This window comes from Mesoplodon densirostris, chromosome 15, assembly GCF_025265405.1.
Source record: "Mesoplodon densirostris isolate mMesDen1 chromosome 15, mMesDen1 primary haplotype, whole genome shotgun sequence".
Classification (NCBI taxonomy): Eukaryota; Metazoa; Chordata; class Mammalia; order Artiodactyla; family Ziphiidae; genus Mesoplodon; species Mesoplodon densirostris.
The window spans coordinates 5,147,925-5,167,680 of record NC_082675.1 but is presented as its reverse complement, the minus strand read 5'-3'; the positions used below and the strand labels follow the sequence as shown (position 1 = coordinate 5,167,680).

Here is a 19,756-nt window from a genome sequence, read left to right as displayed (position 1 = left end):
GACCGGATGTTATTCCCATGTTCTCTATTCCACTGATAGTTCTACAAACTACAATATAGTACCTAGGAGTTCTCCATGGTTCCTGCTACAATTCTGCAGCCTCTGATGGGGACACACAATTCTGGATTCCTGGCTTCTTCTCTAAAAACTCTCACTTTCTGGGTTTTATTTTGTGTTTCTCTAGAGTCTCCCTGTCTCCCTCTGGACCAAGAAGGAATTATGGGACAGCCTGGAGATCAAGGAATAAGAGTTCTTCCTTTCCCCAGTGGGCTCGATGGGAAGCTCTATAGGGCGCTGGTTAGGGGTGTACACTATAGAGCCAGCTTTTTGGAATCCTGACCTGGAACCATCATTTACTAGACTTAATGCCTCTCTGCTGCAATTTTCTCTTCTGACAAACGGGATCTCAGTTGTTAAGTTACCGTCTCTTCGTTCCAAACTCTTCTTTCTGTTCTCTGGTCTTTAATGCTGGCGGCTGGAATCTGAAAACCACATTTCTCTTAGCCAGTTGTTTCTTGTGAGTCTCTACTAATGGGGGTGGGGGAGGATGCTGTAGGAGATTGCAGGGCTGGAGCTGGGAGAAGGGACCTGCTCTCTACTCTCCACTTCCTGTCTGCTTCCTGTCTGCTTTTCTCCTTCCTGTTTCCCCCCTGCTTCTGGTCTGCTTTTTATCTGTTTCCTGTCCTTGTGAACAACCCATGTTTGGCCACACAGGGCTCCCCAGTTTGAAATTTGAGAAGAATCTTGGGACAAAGGCGAGCCTCCCTCCAGCCTGAGGACCAGCTGGCCTTGGTGGCTTCATGCCCTCTTGTCTGTATGGTCTCTCCTTCTCTCTCAGCCATAGTATATTTTATCTGATTGAGAAAGACAGAAACTCATCTGACTCTTCCCATCTTACTGTTATATGGGTGGCTTTTGAATTCAATAGTTAAGCATTTGCTGCCTTTTCTTGGTTATGTGACCAGTGACTTGTGTTTCAAATGCAGAGGTGTGGAAGAATCTGGTCCCCAGGGTACAGTGACGGGATACAGTTGGGGGTGGGAGCAAAGTGGATGAGGATGTGCAATAAATTCCACCACAGCTGGCCGTTAATGAATAACTCACCACTTGCACTTCTCCTCCTTAACCTGAGAGCGTTTGGTTTGACTTGTTGCATTGGCTACTCCTCCTGAGGCTCCAGGCCATGTGCAGGGGTTTACAGGTAGCAGTGCTTTTCCACATTTATTGTTACCTTAAAGGTATGGATCTCTGGCTGCGTTGCCATCAACTGGGTCAACTGTATCTATTTTCCTGCTCTACCTGGGAATCCAGGCTGGTACCTGGGATGGAGACAGTCACCTGTGATGGTAGAGCGATGAAAGCCTCACTGGGTATGTAGGGATTTTGTCCATGAACCTGGAATAGTGAGCATTGAGTTCCAGCTCCTTCAGCTGACCTGCATATAGCCTTGGCCTCACGGTAGAACCACCAGGCCAGTTGGCCCTAGAGCCATACAGAGAAGTGGAAAGCCTTTGGAATTGGACAGAGCTGGTTTGAACCCTAACTTCGACCATGTTCAAATGGCTTAATTTCTCTGTGCCTCAGTTTCACCATTTTCCAAAGGGGAATAACTGTTCATCTCACAACCATTGTGATAATCAATGGACTTAGCAGTTATATATGCCCAGGTTTGCTTAGCAGTTACATATGCCCAGGTGTGCTTAGCAGTTACATATGCCCAGGTGTGCTTAGCAGTTACATATGCCCAGGTGTGCTTAGCAGTTGCATATGCCCAGGTGTGCTTAGCAGTTACATATGCCCAGGTGTGCTTAGCAGTTACATATGCCCAGGTGTGCTTAGCGGTTCTATATGCCCAGGTGTGCTTAGCGGTTCTATATGCCCAGGTGTGCTTAGCGGTTACATATGCCCAGGTGTGCTTAGCGGTTCTATATGCCCAGGTGTGCTTAGCGGTTACATATGCCCAGGTGTGCTTAGCGGTTACATATGCCCAGGTGTGCTTAGCGGTTATATATGCCCAGGTGTGCTTAGCGGTTACATATGCCCAGGTGTGTTGGCACATCACAAGTGCTCTGTAAGTGCTGTTTCTCCTTTAAGTGGTATTTTTTCCTTCCACGTGAGAAGTGCAGCTCTTTGCTTGGCAAACCTAGCAACCAGCTTAGTGACCACAGCGATGTGATATTTGAGAGGACATGGATGGAGTAATAATGTGATGGACCAGTGGTTTGTTAATACTAATGATATCTATTAACAACCCTGGGGAGAAGCCAAAGAAAGGCTCAGAAGGAACACAGAGAGATTTATTCTCTCAAGCATTAAACCATGGCAGTCTTAGTTGATGGACATTTACTCAGCACATATTTGTTTACTTTCTTCTGTTAGGTACTGGAGATTCAGCAATAAGCTGGATATCAAAGTCTGTGCTCTCATGAGCTTGAATTTTAATAGAGAGACTAGATAGAAAATAAGTAAACAAGTAAAAGGCTAATTTCATATGGTGACACTGGCCTTGAAGAAATATAATAGGAAGGTGTGATTAGTGACTGGATGTATTTGTCAGGCTTTAGCCAAGAAAAGAGAAACCACTCTAGTTATTTCCACAGAGGGAATTTAATCAAGGGAATTAGTTACTCAGGTGATGGAAGATCTGTGAAACCAAGTCGGGCATGGTAAACACCTTCTGGGAATGGTAAAGTAATCCAGAAATTACTAACAGCAGGAAGCTGCTACCAATTGGACTGAAGGGACAAAGCGGGGAAATTGGATGATCAGAACCCAGAAGCTGGAACCATCCAGTAGATCTTAGAACTACTGCCTAGGAGAGCTGTATCCATGGTGGGGAGTGTGAAGAGGGCTGGGATCAGAGAAGAGGCACGGTCTCTGCCAGGAAATGCTGGCAGACAAGGGGAGAAATACCTCCCATGCTCCACCTTCTACCAGAGCATCCCATTGCATCCAGAAGCCAGGGAGCAAAGGAACTTGGGAAGTGTAGTTTCCTGTGATGCAGAGAAGAGCAGGGACAGGGCTGGAGAAACCCTTCCTGAGCTGAGAAATCCTGGTGGGAAGGAGTCTACTCTGCTCACAGGTGGGTGATGAGCTTCTCAGCAAGTGCAAAAGTTCACAGAGGAAGACACAGAAACAGGGTGGAGATAGACAGGAAAACACGAGTGTGAATGAACTCCTAGCTCATTCCTCCATCCCAGAAACAACTTCCACTGCACCATTCTGAACGGATATGAATGCTTCCAAGGGCCTCCTTGTAGCTTCTGGCCACCATGACCATGGACGTGGGGGTACCCAGATGGTGGCGGCAAATTACCAGCTATTCTTCAGGACCACCCTTTGACAGATCAGTGAGCAATTTCTCTTGCTGATGGTTTCCAAAGACCTGGCCATCTGGCCCACTGGAAGGAGAGCCTTCTATTCCTGGCTGTGCATGTCCATATTGTCTTGTGGGAATGAGAAGAGGCTTAGCTGCAGACATGTCACAGGACTTGACCCTCAGGTGGGTGACCAGGAGCCACAAGACTGGTACTCCGCTTCCAGGTAGGGCTGGCGACGGTAGTGGAAAGGTTTGTGAGTCTGTGGGCTGCATTATCTTGGAGCTACAGGTCCCTCCACTCCTGACCAAGGCACCTGCCCAGGAGTATTTTTTGCGTGCCAAGCACAGCAGTGATGTCCACCCACGCACTTTGGGTCACAGAGTCCCTGCCAGGATTCCCAGTGCCCTGGGAGTTGCGTCATTCTTGGAAGTTGTTAGTTTCCCGCCGAAGTTCTCTTTGGGGCTTCCTTGGAGCCATCTGCCAGTCAGAGCATCCTTTAACCACAGGGCATCCGTCTGGAGCACCTTGTGCTCTTGATGAGCCTGCACTTGATTTTCTTCTCGGCTCATAAGAGGGGGCAGTGATGAGAAGCCCTTTGCAGCTGGGCCTCATTACAACTTCCTCATTTTCTATTTATTTATTTATTTTTGGCTGCATTGGGTCTTCGTTGCTGCGCGCGGGCTTTCTCTAGTTGTGGTGAGCGGGGGCTACTCTTTGTTGTGGTGCGTGGGCTTCTCATTGCAGTGGCTTCTCTTGTTGCGGAGCACAGGCTCTAGGCATGCGGGCTTCAGTAGTTGTGGCACGTGGGCTCAGTAGTTGTGGTGCACGGGCTTAGTCGCTCCACGGCATGTGGGATCTTCCTGGACAAGGGCTCGAACTGGTGTCCCCTGCATTGGTAGGTGGATTCTTAACCACTGCGCCACCAGGGAAGCCCAAAACTTCCTCATTTTCTGCTCTCAGGACCCCCCTCATTCAGTCGGGTGGTAAAAAGCCCTCTGGGAAATCAGCAGACTGAATAGGGCCTCGTTTCACATTCGGGACTCTGGCCACACGGTCTACCTGCCAATGGGAAGAAGAATGGTGCCACTATATGACATTAGGGGACTAAGGGTAAGGGTGTTTGCTTCTCAGACCCCGGATGTCTGTCTAAGGACAGTCTCTCATCTTCATAAAATGCTCCTAAATTTAGATGTCATATTTTTTGGCGATCTGGTTTGAGGACAAAATGAGGATCTGGCAGCTGATGTTTATGGCTTTCCATATAAGCCTCAGACAAAATTTGTATTGCATTTTGCTTGAGTTATGGTGGGACAGGATTGTAAACTTCACACTGTCATTTCAGATAAAATGCAGGCTTTGGCCATAATAAAGAAGAGAGAAGGCTCAGCTTTAAATTTCTTGTAAATCAATTTTTGAGAGGTATAAAATATCAATATAAATGATAATGAAAAAATAAAACAAGTCCACAATGGAAACAGAGCATATTAAACTTTGCATTTATTTTAATTTCCTTTTCCGCATCTGTAAGTAAGTCAGAATTTAAACCTTGCCTTGGGCTTCGCCTAGATTTTATAAGAAGGTAAAATTTGAACCTCTTTCTTCCCAAATCTGGTCAGCTGTGTGCCCACCCACCTCTGCTGAAGGATATTGTCAGGCTGTGGAAGACAGACTTCCCTCGTTGCCATTTAATTTATGGGTAAATTCACCAAGAATTTAACTTCTTGGTTTGGAGAGGGGAAATAAACCAACCAAAAAATAATTTAAATTTCATCTGGAATGGTGTTTCTGCATCGCTTGACATTGTCAAAATACAAATTGCCCCTTGGTGGCGGCAACAGCTAAAACTTTCCTTTGGATGAGGCTTCTTCAAAGTCATCTCTCTTCCTCCTCCGTCTTTGATCTGAATCCTGCCTGATCAATGGGGATGCAATCTGGAGGAAACCCAGGTCTATATTATGAAAGTGAATGTATCATATGCATATTTATGTATGTACATATATTACATACATACAATGTCTAGTATTGAAAATATATTTTAAACAGATGTGGGATAACTTAAATCAAGATTTGATGTCTGTTCTTTCACTTAAGATGTCATAAGCATTTTCTCACGGTGCTACATATTTGTTGAAATCGTGGTTTTGATGACCACTTAATATCTCACACAGAGTAAGACTTTAATCATTTATATAATCATTGCCCTCATGATGAGTTTTTAGGTTGCTTCCTGTGTGTTGCTGTTATAAGTCATACTCGTGTTGACGCTTGCACATTAATCTCCTTTCTGATGATCACTTATTTCCTTCTCATGAATTCCTAGGTGGAGAATTATTGGGATAGGCGTTTTGAAGGGTCTGAATGTTCACTTTTGTAACTGCCTTGTGTAGGTTAGCTGTGCCTTTCTCCAAAGTTTGCCCACTCCTTGGGGGCGTAAACCACATCTGTCTTGCCCCTGTGATATCCCTACCAGGGCTGGAAATATAGTAAGTAAATATATTTAGATAGATAATTGGAGAAATGAATAACACGTCTCCTCCAGTAATTAATCTGACCAGGACTGGCCATATTGATGACACTTGAGAACTTTCTTTCTTTCTTCCCCCCCGACCCCATACACATTTTATTTGGTTGCACTGGGTCTTAGTTGCAGCAGACGGGCTCCTTTAGTTGCGGCACGCGGGCTCCTTTAGTTGCGGGACGTGGCCTCCTTAGTTGCAGCATGCATGTGGGATCTAGTTCCCCGACCAGGGGTCGAACCCCGGCCCCCTGCATTGGGAGCGTGGAGTCTTAACCACTGGACCACCAGGGAAGTGCCTCCCCCCTCAGCTTTACTGAGATATCACTGACCTGTAAAAAGTGTATATGTTTGGGCCTCCCTGGTGGCGCAAGTGGTTGAGAGTCCGCCTGCCGATGCAGGAGATACGGGTTCGTGCCCCGGTCTGGGAGGATCCCATATGCCGCGGAGCGGCTGGGCCCGTGAGCCATGGCCGCTGAGCCTGCGCGTCCGGAGCCTGCGCGTCCGGAGCCTGTGCTCCGCAACGGGGGAGGCCACAACAGTGAGAGGCCCGCATACCGCAAAAAAAAAAAAAAAAAAAAAAAAAAAAAGTGTATATGTTTAAGGTGTACAATTGGATGTTTTGATATATGTGTACATTGTGAAATGATCACCATAATCAAGCTAATTAACATATTCATTACCTCCACCTAGTTTTCACTCTGTGTGTGTGTGTGTGTGTGTGTGTGTGTGTGCGTGCGCGCGTGTTGAGAAGATTTATTTTAAAATCCATTCTCTTAGCAAATTACAATGTACAATACAGGGTTGTTAGCTATGGCACATTGCGGTACGTTAGCTCTCCAGAATATGGTCATCTTGCTTAACTGAAACTTTGTACCCTTTGTACCCTTTGACCCATATCCCCCCTTCCTCTTCCCCCAGCCCCTGGCAGCCACCATGCTACTCTCTACTTCTACGACTATTTTAGATTCTGCATGTAAGTGAGATCGTGCAGCATTTCACAGAGAACTTGCCTTCTGAGCACCTTCTTGGAGAAAGTATGGCCCCTTCGTGGTTGTATCTGTTTCACAATCTCCTAATTACCATTTTGTCATCCACTAGGAAAGGAAAGCTCACCAAGGACAGCCCTGAAAAGCCCAAAAATTATCTAAGTCAACAGAAAACTGTATTTCACAGAATTTGTAACGGCTGCAGAAAAAATGTTACCAGGAGTCAGAGTCAGTGGAGTATTTATTTGCCTTTTATCCTCTGGTGATGCTGTATTGTAAACACTGCTGCCTGGTTTATTTCCTCTTCCTCTGGTTGGAAGCCAGGCTCCAGGGGCAGAGGTTTATTTCAGGGCAAGGAAGAATTCCTGTCTGTTCTTGGCCTGATTTGCCAACCCTGGTTCCTGGTGGGCTGTCTTCACTGTGAAGAAGCTTCTTGGGTCTCTGCTCTTTGTGTTTCCCCACTTGAAAGAAACACACACACACATATACATATACGCATGTCCACATATACATGTTTATGTATATTTATATGTATTTTAATTAACAAAGTAATACATGATTATCATAACAAGTTTTAAGAAGGTAGAAACATAAGTGGTAAAAGGCAGAAATCCTTTCTGGATTCTATAGATATACCAAACATAAATATATGTACATTTACATATGTACATATAGACTCTTAAAAAATTACCCAAATAGGATCATATGTGATACATTTATAATTTTTTATGCTTAATGACAGATTGTGGACATTTTTTCAAACACGCTGATATAGCTCCGCTTCATGTTTCTTACAGAGCTGCCTGTTACCCCATTGTAAAAGTGTATAGTTTGTCTGGTCTCCTCTTAATATAAGAAACCTTCGGAATGGTTTAAACTAGTAACTAATAATAATGACAGCAGGTAAAGATGGAGCGTTTTTGTGTGTCAGCACTGTTCTAAGCCCTTCATATTTATTAACTCGTTAATCCTTACAATCATTTATATTTATATCCCACTTTATATGAGGACGTTTGAGGCACAGAGAGGTTAAGTAACTTGCCCAAGGTTGCTCAGTTAGGGAGTGGCAGAGCCGGGATTCAAATCCAGGCTTCTGGCTCCAGCACATAAAATAAGTTTGTCTGCAATTCAAAAGGATGCTGCAGTGGACATCCTTGTAGATAAACCGATCTTTATAAATTCTCACTCGTGTTTCGGAAGGAGGGATTTCTAGAAGTGGGAATGCTGAGCCATCGCTTCACCCTCCTTTCCAAAAGAATTAGGCGATGTCTAAACATCCACGTGGACACCCCATCCAGGAGGGGTGGGAAGAAGCATAAATATCAAAGTAATCAAGCATTAACACGTCGTATACAATGGTCCAATGCCTGGTTGTACAGTGGGCTTGGTAGGTGTGCAGCCTACCCTCTGGGGGGTGATTACAACAGAGGTGACCACGATCCTCTGAGCTCGGGGCTTTGCAAGAGCAAGAGGGTGCGACGTTTTCCCTCCGGGGGGGCGTCATTCAGTCACAGGACGATTGGATCAGTGGTCCACGGGGCTCCTTCCCACCCTTGCCCTGGTTATTTCGGAGCACACTTTATGTGACGACAGGACTTTCACCGCGAGGAGTCCCAGGAGTCGGGTGGGCGTGGCCAGTGGGCGGTGTGTTGTGTGGACGGGTGGAGGCGGCCCTGCGTGAATTTCATTTCCTCTCCGGACGCGGCTCTCATTCTTCCTCTGCTTCCGTTTCTCGTGCAGTGACGGAGAGCCGCGCCATCGTGGACAGCCTGCAGAGGTTTTCCTTGCTGCCTGCTTACCTTCCCACGAGCTTCCACGTCTCTAACGCAGAGTCCTTCTTCCTTAAAGAGGCCAAGCAGGACGTAACTCGGAACTGCAGTCTGCAGGCCCGGGTGGAGTCGTTCTTTATCTACCGAGCCAGGAGCCCCCCGATGGTCAATGCCAGCTACGGGCCATTTTCAGTCGAGAAGACGGTCCCCCCGGAGCTCCTGCTGACGTCCGCACCCTTTGGCAACATGGACCAGTTTCCCTTCAACTGGAAGTTGAAAGCCCACATCCTCGGTAGCTCCATCTACTCCAACAGACCCAAAGTGCAGACCTTGTTCTACATCACCGGGAGGGGCTGGGCCGACGGCGACCCGGCGGAACAGCTCCCCTGCGTCAAGATGTTTGCTTTCCCGGAGGCCAGGGAAGTGGCGGCCAGCTGTCGGCTGCAAGGGACCCCTGGGCTGTGTGTGGCCGAGCTGGAGGTGCTGCCCGAGTGGTTCAGCTCTGGGCTGGACCTGGAGCCCGAGGAGGAGATCCCAGCCCTGCTGGGTGGCACGGCCATGGAGCTCTTCTTCACCCTGTACCCGGCCGACCAGGCCGGCCAGTGTCCCCTGGAGGAGGACAGCAAGTGGGAGAACAACATCCACTGGGGCCAGGACAGCCCTCCGCCAGCGCCTCCAGCCCGGGAGAGGATCGGGAGTGTCGTGGTCTACCCGACCCAAGACGATCTGAGGTGGTCCCTGCTGAGCCTGGACGAGAACGTCGTTATCTCCGTTCCTCTGAACCTCGTCCGGGAAGGGGACACCGCCACCTTTTTGGTCTCTCTGGCCAGTGGCTCTGTGGCTGACCACTTCACTCTTAGGTAAGGGGCTGTGCGGGGTTGGATGGGATGGAAATCAACTCTTGATCATCAATGAGTTGTTAGTCTATCAAGTGGCTGTTGATGCTTTGCTGAGGATCCAGCATCGTGAGGAAACTTACAAACATAAAATAAGACCCATCAAAACAACACACCAGACACTGTAAAGCAGAGTACTTGGGGGTGGGCCCTGGGCATCCCTGTTTTCTAAGCACCCCTTAAGTATAATTCTGGTGTGAAGCCAGGATGAAAACTTCTGCTTTGAGAGCAGCAATTCGGGCTGTGAGGTCCAAGTTTGTCCCCTTCAGGCTCTCAACGTGATAGTCTGAGCCTCTTACTACCCCCTTGATATGCCAGGCAGAATCCCATAATGCCCGGAAGTGGACACCTTGTAAATGAATTCCAATTTCTAAATCCATGAAGGAGCTTTCTGAGACAGTGTTTCCCACCTCGCAGCTTTTCATCAGTAAAGAATGCTTTGTCAAAGCAAAGCAGCTGTCTCTGTCTATATGACAAAGACTTGGTTTTAGGATTGCAGAAAGTGAGGAACTTCTCTGCGCTAGGGGGACAAACCTGTCTTTAGCTTATTTTGCTCACACAGGTTCCTGGGTAGCAGTAGCTCTGCTACATACTGGCTGTGTGACCTGGGGCAAGTCCCCTAACCTCTCTGGGCCTCAGCTTCCTCTTTGGTAGGATGGGGATAATGATGGGATCTATCTCCCAGGGTTGTTGTGAGGATTACACAAGTTAATAAAGTTCTTAGAATAGCGCCTGGCACATGAGGGGTCTCCACTGAATGTTAGGCTGTGGTGTTTCCCGGTCCTCAGATGCCGAGCTGGTAGACATATAAACTGCAGTGCATGTGGGGCTTTGTTTTGCTGGGTGCAGGTGAGGAAAAATAAGAATTAATCGTGAGTCCAGTATGGTCCTTCTGATTCTGACGGAGGCCGATGTACCAGATCACGTCTGTTTGGAGGTGCGCTTGTTCAGAGCCTGGCGACAGGATCCCGAGGCTCTGGCAGATCCCAGGTGGGTTTAGTAGCCCGCAGGAAGCGGGCTTCCTATTCGGAGCCCCTTGAGTTAGTCTTGGTGGTAAAACTGATTCCGAGATTGATGTGGACCCAGCCCTGTGCTAGTCACTCCACTGGTGGGGCTGGGGTGGTCTAAAACCCAGTTCTTGCTCTGCAGAGATTCTTCCAACGCAAGGCAGTGCAAGCTACTGACTATAGACCAAGAATGGCCAAGGGATGGTTTCTGCTTTCCTGCTCCTCCCTCTCCCAAGGCAGACATGACCAGTCAATTGCAGCACCTCAGCACGCCCTCTGCTGTGGCAGACATTACTAATCTACTGCACTGAGCTCAGAACTCCAGGCAGCCCCTACCCATTCATGTGAGGTAGAGAGTATGATACTTAAGACTGAACTTATTTGCCATCCCTGATGTAGAGAGAATGTTGTTGGGTGAGAAGTTTGAGGAAAGGGAGAGCGGGTGGCCTGGTGGTCAGGGAAGTCTGGGACCCTGGCTGGGAAAGGCATTTCAGGACAGGGGGAATGTCATAAACAGTACTGGGTAACTTTCACTGGGGACTTACAATGGTCCAGGCCACATTCTACGTTGTTTACATGCCTTAACTCACTGAATTCTGACAACAGACAACTCCAGGAGGCAAGTACGGCTATCATCCCCATTTTCCCGAGGCACAGAGAGGTTAAGTAGCTTGCCCAAGGTCACACAGCTAGGGAGCAGTGAGTGTGAATCCCGGTGGTCTGGCTCTAGAGCCTGTGCCCTTCACCCCCATGGCCCACTGCCTTTCGAAGACAGGAAGGGGCAGCTGCCGCACCCCCAGGCTGTATGTGGCTCAGTCATGCCAGAGCTGAGGGTCAATTTAGGGAGGGAGAGGCTGCTGAGACCAGAAGAGGATCCAGCATCCACAGTGTACCAGAGCTGAGGGTCAATTTAGGGAGGGAGAGGCTGCTGAGACCAGAAGAGGATCCAGCATCCACAGTGTAGAGGCTCCTGAAGTGTTATCTTCAGGGTGGGTAGAAACGCCTCAAGTTTTTTCTTTGCCACAGAAGTTAATTTTAGAGCTGAAATGGACTATAACACTGGCTTTCCCTTGAGAGGTCATATCGTGAATTGTCAGTCTCCAGGAAATAGTAGCCACAGGGCCTTTAGTTGTGGGGCCTTGGGACTGTCCCAAAGGAAGAACATCTAGCCTAGAGTTTGCAAACTGGTGGTCATAGCAAATCTAGGCCACAGATGTATGCTTTTTTTTTAAAAATTTCTTTTTAAAGCTCATATGGCATCCCTTAAAATATTTAAAAGAATTGCCAACCTCTAATAATAGGGAGATCTCATGTGTCATTTACTTGGAAAGTGTTGAAGATTTGGTAACTTGGCAACAGTTGGCTGTAGTTAGGGAGTGGCTTTCCCCTTTAGATGGATCATGCATCGCCTAGTTCACCCCAGTCCCCTATTGTCCCACACCTGGCCCATTGCACTCACTTATCTGGCTCCTGTGAGCATTTAAGAACTCCTGATATAGTGTTGAAAAAAGGGGGATGCAACACTTAGAAGAGGGGCTAAATTCTAATCTATGAAGGCAGGCATCACCGACTCATTCACTGTGTGTCAGGGAGACAGAAGTGGTCAGTGGGTGCATCACAGGAAATGAAACATCCCCTCCATCATCACCAGAATTATTTAGTGAATTAGTTGCTTCATGTAAAGCAATTAGAAGGGTGCCTGGCACCCTGCAGATGTTCAGAAAGTGTTAATTGATACTATTATTTACTATAATTGATGCTGTTATTCATACTATTATGTGATAATTGATACTATTTAACAAATTTTTTTATTGGCGTAGAGTTGTTTTACAATGTTGTGTTAGTTTCTGCTGTACAACAAAGTGAATCAGTTATACATATACATATATCCACTTTTTTAGATTCTTTTCCCATATAGGCCATTTCAGAGTATTGAGAAGAGTTCCCTGTGCTATACAGTAGGTCCTTATTAGTTATCTATTAATATTTTATATACAGTAGTATGTATATGTCAATCCCAATCTCCCAGTTTATCACCTCCCCTTTCCCCCCTGGTAACCATAAGTTTGTTTTCTACATCTGTGACTCTATCTCTGTTTTTGTAAATAAGTTCATTTGTACCATTTTTTCAGGTTCCACATATAAGCGATATGATATTTGTCTTTCTCTGTCTGACTGACTTCACTTAGTATGATAATCTCTAGGTCCATCCGTGTTGCTGCAAATGGCATTATTTTGTTCTTTTTTATGGCTGAGTAATATTCCATTTTATATATGTACCACACCTTCTTCATCCATTCATCTTCCATGTCCTGGCTATTGTAAATAGTGCTGCAGTGAACATTGGGGTGCATGTATCTTTTTGAATTATGGTTTTCTCCAGATGTATGCAATCGATACTATTAATTCATGCTTTTTAATAATTATGTATACTGTGCCAGGCTCAAGTTGTATCTCTCATTGTATTATCATGGGCACTGTACAAAGTATTCATGCCCATTTTATGAATGTGGAAACTGAGACTCAGAGAGGTTACGGGTTACCTGCCTGAAGTTGTGCAGTGGGGAAGCAGTGGGACTGGGGTGTGGGTCTGCATGCAGGAGTTGAGAACTCCCTTTTAAAAACACTCTTTTCGGCTGTTCTGCTTGTGTAGGTGGGGACTGAGCTTTACCTCTCGAATCTTTCTGGGTCAGCATCTAGAGTTTCTTGTCTTTATGCCTTCCTAGATAGGACTTTCATTTCTTTTTGTTTGTTTGCTTACAGAAACTTTATTCACATGTAAATGATATGACAATAAATTTGATTTAAAAAACCAGCATGTAACTATCAACTGCATTCTTATACAAGGATAAAGTTCTCATTTCTTTTACTGGAGTGTAGTTAATTTACAATGTTGTGTTAGTTTCAGGTGTACAGCAAAGTGATTCACTTACACATACATACATGCATATATATGTATATATTCTTTTTCAGATTCTTTTCTGTTATAGGTTATTACAAGATATTGAGTATAGATGACTATTATTTCTTACGCTGTACTTTATGGCCAGAGGAGACTGCACTGAAATTATGGCAATAAACGAAGATCACCCAAATGAGGACACACAGAGCCTATTTATCCAGAGCTTGCTGTATGGCAAGGGGGTCAGTCGCCATCATTGGCGTGTGGCAGAGACTCAAGGGCAGACGGGGAAGGGGGGATGTTTTCCATGGAAACAAGGAGGCTCAGGTCTGCTCCGACTGTTGCCGTGGGGAAGCTGCAGGTAGGCTCCCTAGCAGTGAGCATCTTATGTGACGGATCTGGGGAGCGTATTTGGCTTTTTTCTGGTTGATCTTGAATTGGAAGCAGAGGCTGTAAAAAGGGCAGCTGACAGTCATGGATCAACTTCAGACCTTTCTGGGCTGATTGTTGCCGAGGCTGGGTTTGACTTTTTGGCTTGGTTGCTGCAAGGTTGTGGGTCAGATTTTTATTGTCATATATGGTCTGGCTGTTGTCTTTTTGTGTATTCAGGCTCTCAAAATAAAACAGTTTTTGGGCCTAGGGGAACGTATTATTTCCCAACATAACTGATTGTCTGTTTTAATCATGTCTTTTATGAATGAAATGTGACATATTTCATTCCGGCTCAGATGAGACCCCGGATCAAAGCGTGAACGTGCACAAGATTCGCTGAGATCTAATTTTAGAGCTGAAGACGTATGGACGGGGGACAGATGTGTGCAGTTTTCATGTGTCATGTTGCTATTTCTGACTGCATATTGTACTGGGGCCGGTTTAAACAAAAGTTCGATTGGTTATTCTTTAACACAGATAGATTCTGTTAAACACTAGTATCTAAAACTGACCCTATATTGAAAAGCCTTTTAGCAAAGGGTTAAAAAGTGTGGTTTGGAGGGGTTGGGGGCTGCTGGCAGGGCAATGCTAGGCTGGATTCGGGGTAAGTCTTTCAAACCAAGAAAGTTTGACATGTTATGAAAATTTCCCCACTCCATCTATAATGTCTCCAAGGCTGAGAGTGATCCTGAGAAACTTTATCCCTGATTTATGAAAATAGCTCTTTCTCAGCTCACATAGAGACCCTCCTGGGCTGACCTCTCATCCTGTTAGGCTGTGGAGCCCAGTGGTTAAGATTGTAGACCCTGCGGCCAGACATCCTGGGTTCAAATCCTGGCTCTACCACATACCAGCTGGGTGACTTTAGGCAGGTTACTTAACCTCTCTGTGCCACGGTTCCCCCATCTCTAAATGGGGGCAGTTTATGCTCTAAGTGGCTATTTAGGAAGCATCAGCTTTGTGCTCAGCCAGATTCTCCCATTTCATCTGTTGTCACCCAATCCTTCTGGTTTCTCAGGCCAAACATCTAATCACCGGACTGACATTTGCCATTTTCTTATACATCCCCCTCCATCTGAACAGTCCTCAGATCCTGGGGCTCTTCCTGTAAAGTATCCAGGATTGAACAACTGCCGTTGCTATGACCCAGGTCAAGCCAGGGTCCCCTCTTGGCTGGATGCCTACAGGAGCCTCCTGACAGGTCTCCCAGCCTCTATCTTTGCCCTCTGAGGTCTTGACCGAAAGCCAAAGTCCTCATATGGGCCCACAGGCCTGGCATGATCTGACCCTACCCCACAGCCTGCTGCACTGCTCTGATTTTTTGGACATACTTTATCATTTATGTTAATGACATACTATATCAGTGTTTATGGCCCACCTCTTCCTGCTAGAATGTGAGGTCCGTGAGGGTGGGGACTTTTGCCTCATTTGTTCTTTGATGTGTCCTAGGGATCCAGAGCAGTGTCTGACACACAGTAAGTGCTCAAGAAATATGTGTTGGAACACCCATTTATGATAAAACCCCTCCAGAAAGTAGGCATAGAGGGAACTTACCTCAACATAATAAAGGCCATATATGACAAACCCACAGCCAACATCGTCCTCAATGGTGAAAAACTGAAACCATTTCCACTAAGATCAGGAACAAGACAAGATTGCCCACTCTCAACCATTATTATTCAACATAGTTTTGGAAGTTTTAGCCACAGCAATCAGAGAAGAAAAAGAAATAAAAGGAATGCAAATCGGAAAAGAAGAAGTAAAGCTGTCACTGTTTGCAGGTGACATGGTACTATACATAGAGAATCCTAAAGATGCTACCAGAAAACTACTAGAGCTAACCAATGAATTTGGTAAAGTAGCAGGATACAAAATTAATGCACAGAAATCTCTTGCATTCCTATACACTAATGATTGAAAATCTGAAAGTGAAATTAAGAAAACACTCCCATTTACCATTGCAACAAAAAGAATAAAGTATCTAGGAATAAACCTACCTAAGGAGACAAAAGGCCTGTATGCAGAAAATTATAAGACACTGATGAAAGAAATTAAATATGATACAAACAGATGGAGAGATATACCATGTTTTTGGATTGGAAGCATCAACATTGTGAAAATGACTCTACTACCCAAAGAAATCTACAGATTCAATGCAATTCCTATCAAACTACCACTGGCGTTTTTCACAGGACTAGAACAAACAATTTCACAATTTGTATGGAAACACAAAAGACCCCGAATAGCCAAAGCAATCTTGAGAAAGAAAAATGGAGCTGGAAGAATCAGGCTCCCTGACTTCAGACTATAAAAGCTACAGTAATCAAGACAGTATGGTACTGGCACAAACAGAAATATAGATCAGTGGAACAGGATAGAAAGCCCAGAGATAAACCCACACACATATGGTCATCTTATCTTTGATAAAGGAGGCAAGAATATACAATGGAGAAAAGACAGCCTCTTCAATAAGTGGTGCTGGGAAAACTGGACAGCTACATGTAAAAGAATGAAATTAGAACACTCCCTAACATCATATACAAAAATAAACTCAAAATGGATTAAAGACCTAAATGTAACGCCAGACACTATCAAACTCTTAGAGGAAAACATAGGCAGAACACTCTATGACATAAATCACAGCAAGATCCTTTTTGACCCACCTCCTAGAGAAATGGAAATAAAAACAAAAATAAACAAATGGGACCTAATGAAACTTAAAAGCTTTTGCACAGCAAAGGAAAACATAAACAAGATGAAAAGACAACCCTCAGAATGGGAGAAAATATTTACAAATGAAGCAACTGACAAAGGATTAATCTCCAAAATTTACAAGCAGTTCATGCAGCTCAATGTCAAAAAACAAAAGAACCCAAATCCAAACATAGGCAGAAGACCTAACTAGACATTTCTCCAAAGAAGATATAGATTGCCAACAAGCACATGAAAGAATGCTCAACATCATTAATCATTAGAGAAATGCAAATCAAAACTACACTGAGGTATCATCTCACACCGGTCAGAATGGCCATCAAAAAATCTAGAAACAATAAATGCTGGAGAGGGTGTGGAGAAAAGGGAACCCTCTTGCACTGTTGGTGGGAATGTAAATTGTTACAGCTACTATGGAGGACAGTATGGAGGTTCCTTAAAGAACTAAAAATAGAACTACCATACGACCCAGCAATCCCACTACTGGGCATATACCTTGAGAAAACCATAATTCAAAAAGAGTCATGTACCAAAATGTTCATTGCAGCTCTGTTTACAATAGCCAGGACATGGAAGCAACCTAAGTGTCCATCAACAGGTGAATGGATAAAAAAGATGTGGCCCATATATACAATGGAATATTACTCAGCCATAAAAAGAAATGAAATTGGGTTATTTGTAGTGAGGTGGATGGACCTAGAGTCTGTCATACAGAGTGAAGTAAGTCAGAAAGAGAAAAACAAATACCGTATGCTAACACATATATATGGGATCTAAAAAAAAGGAAAAGAAAAGGAAAAATGGTCATGAAGAACCTAGGGGGTAAGACGGGAATAAAGATGCAGACCTACTAGAGAATGGACTTGAGGACACGGGGAGGGGGAAGGGCAAGCTGGGACGAAGTGAGAGAGTGGCATGGACATATATACACTACCAAATGTAAAATAGATAGCTAGTGGGAAGCAGCCGCATAGCACAGGGAGATCAGCTCGGTGCTTTGTGACCACCTAGAGAGGTGGGATAGGGAGGGTGGGAGGGAGGGAGACGCAAGAGGGATGAGATATGGGGATATATGTATATCTATAACTGATTCACTTTGTCATAAAGCAGAAACTAACACACCATTGTAAAGCAATTATACTCCAGTAAAGATGTGAAAAAAAAAGAAATATGTGTTGGATGAATGAATGAATTTGGAAGTATTGCAAGGCATCATTGCTGGATGAAGGGTATGAGTTGTCAAGACTATGAATTTATGAAGTAAATAAGTAAGGGTTTCATAAATATTGAAGGTAGCGACACTTGAGGATCCAAGTCTAGCAAAAGTTTCCTCTTGGCTACAATGTGAGAATGGATTCATCATTTCTAATCAAATGATGGGCAGTGCCAGTGCATCATAAACTTTGGTAATTCACACAGCACCTTTGGGATTTTTTTTCTTTTTTGTCATATCAGATACCACCATATCCTACCATCATAATTTAAGTCATATCCATGTGCCTTCTGCATGCAATTTTTATTTGCTCTTTTTCTTTAAATCACTTAAAAAACTTATATAAATACATTTAAAAGGACACCTCACATCTGCCACCATAAATAGAAACCAGTATTACTTGTTCACATGAAAGGGTATTACAAAGATAAATTACAATAATAACAACAGCAAAAAAAAAAAACAAAAAAAAAACCAAAACCCACTACTAAGTTCTAAGTAGGTACCATCACCTGTGGAAGCCATGAACCTGAGGTCTGATCTCTGTTTGAAAGGGAGTTGCGCGTGTGCTGCCAAGAGGTGAGGGCCACGGAGACTTTCCCCTGGAAATCATCACAGCTCCTGTAGGAGTCTCACTCAGTGACTCCCTGTTATTTAAGCCACGTCTGTGCAACATCAGGACCATCTGCAAACCCAGGACCAGGCTTTGGGAAAACTGGCTGACGATGACATTCTCATCCACGGGATCAAGGAGGCACCAGAAAGCATCACTTCCTGGTCAGCTCAGTCTCCCCCATGGATGTCCTTTCTCTGACGTCACTTCCTGTTCCACACCACTTCCTTGGGGTCTTACTCTGTACCTTGCATTGCTAGTTAATGCTCCAGGTTGAGAATGTCCGACACCCCAAAGCCTTCTAGATCCCCTGAGCACATACACCATCTTCCTTCATTTCAGCACCGGCAGAAGCGAGATCAGAAGGGGTCGGAGGCAGAAAATCTAGTTGACTGTGCGGTGGGTGAGCCCTCAGGCTCGAATCTAGCTGTCACTGATGGAACAGATATTTTGTGATCACCTATTAGGTGTCTCCCACCTTTGGTTTGCTTTTCTTTTTTCCTTCTTTCTTTTGAAAAAGTCACACACGCTCTCATCCCTCATCAAGTTCACACTCTCCAAGGAGGAAGACAGTAAACAAGCAAATAAACAAAATTATATGTCATTAAAACCCATGCCAAGGGCCATGAAGGAAACAAACAGAATGCAGTATATTTAAACTTCATTTATTTTAATTTTTTAAAACTTTTTGTCTTGGAATAATCTTAGACTTATAGAAAAGTTGCAAAAAAATCCAGATTTCCACTCGTGTGAACATCTTAGGTAAGCACAGTATGAATATCAAAACTAGGATGTTAACATGGGCCTAATATTATTAACTCATCTACAGACATTATTAAAAAGTGCCACGTGTTCCTGTAACATCCTTTTTCTGCTCCGGGAGCCCACGTGGCATAGAGTTGTCATATTTCCTTAGTCTGATGAATTCTGGTCTTCAGTCTTTTTTTTTTTTCCTTTTTCTCTCTTTCATGACTTTCATACTTTTGAAGAATACTGAGAATGTTCCTCAATTTGGGTTTTTTGGTATTTTCTCATGATTAGATTGAGGGTGTATGTATTTGTCAGGAATCCCAATGAAGTGCTGGTCCGTCTTAGTGTCATGTGGGAGGTACGTGATGTTGACATGCCTCATTACCAGTGGTGTTTACTTAGGTTACCCCGTTAAAGTGGCATCTTTCCAGGTTCTCCATTGCAAGTATGCTTTCCCCCCTTTGTAATTAGTCATAACATCTAGGACGGTACTTTGTGACTACCAACATCCTCTTTCATGTTATACTTTTGAATTTTAGCATCTGTTGATCATTCTTGCCCAGAAGGCAGTAATTTTTCAATAATTGAACCAGGAGTGAATATATCACAGGAGAATTTTGGCCCTTTCTGATCATTTC

At 44.7% G+C, this 19,756-nt stretch overlaps 1 protein-coding gene across 1 annotated transcript in view; it reads left to right on the top strand.

The window, feature by feature from the left end:
• LOC132502799 (transmembrane protein 132B) overlaps positions 1 to 19,756 on the top strand; it is a 374,167-nt gene that overhangs the window by 137,559 nt on the left and 216,852 nt on the right. Inside the window, exon 2 of the mRNA XM_060118978.1 lies at positions 8,565 to 9,453. Within this exon, the coding sequence (XP_059974961.1) occupies positions 8,565 to 9,453 (889 nt within the window). The remainder of the gene's footprint in view (positions 1 to 8,564; positions 9,454 to 19,756) is intronic.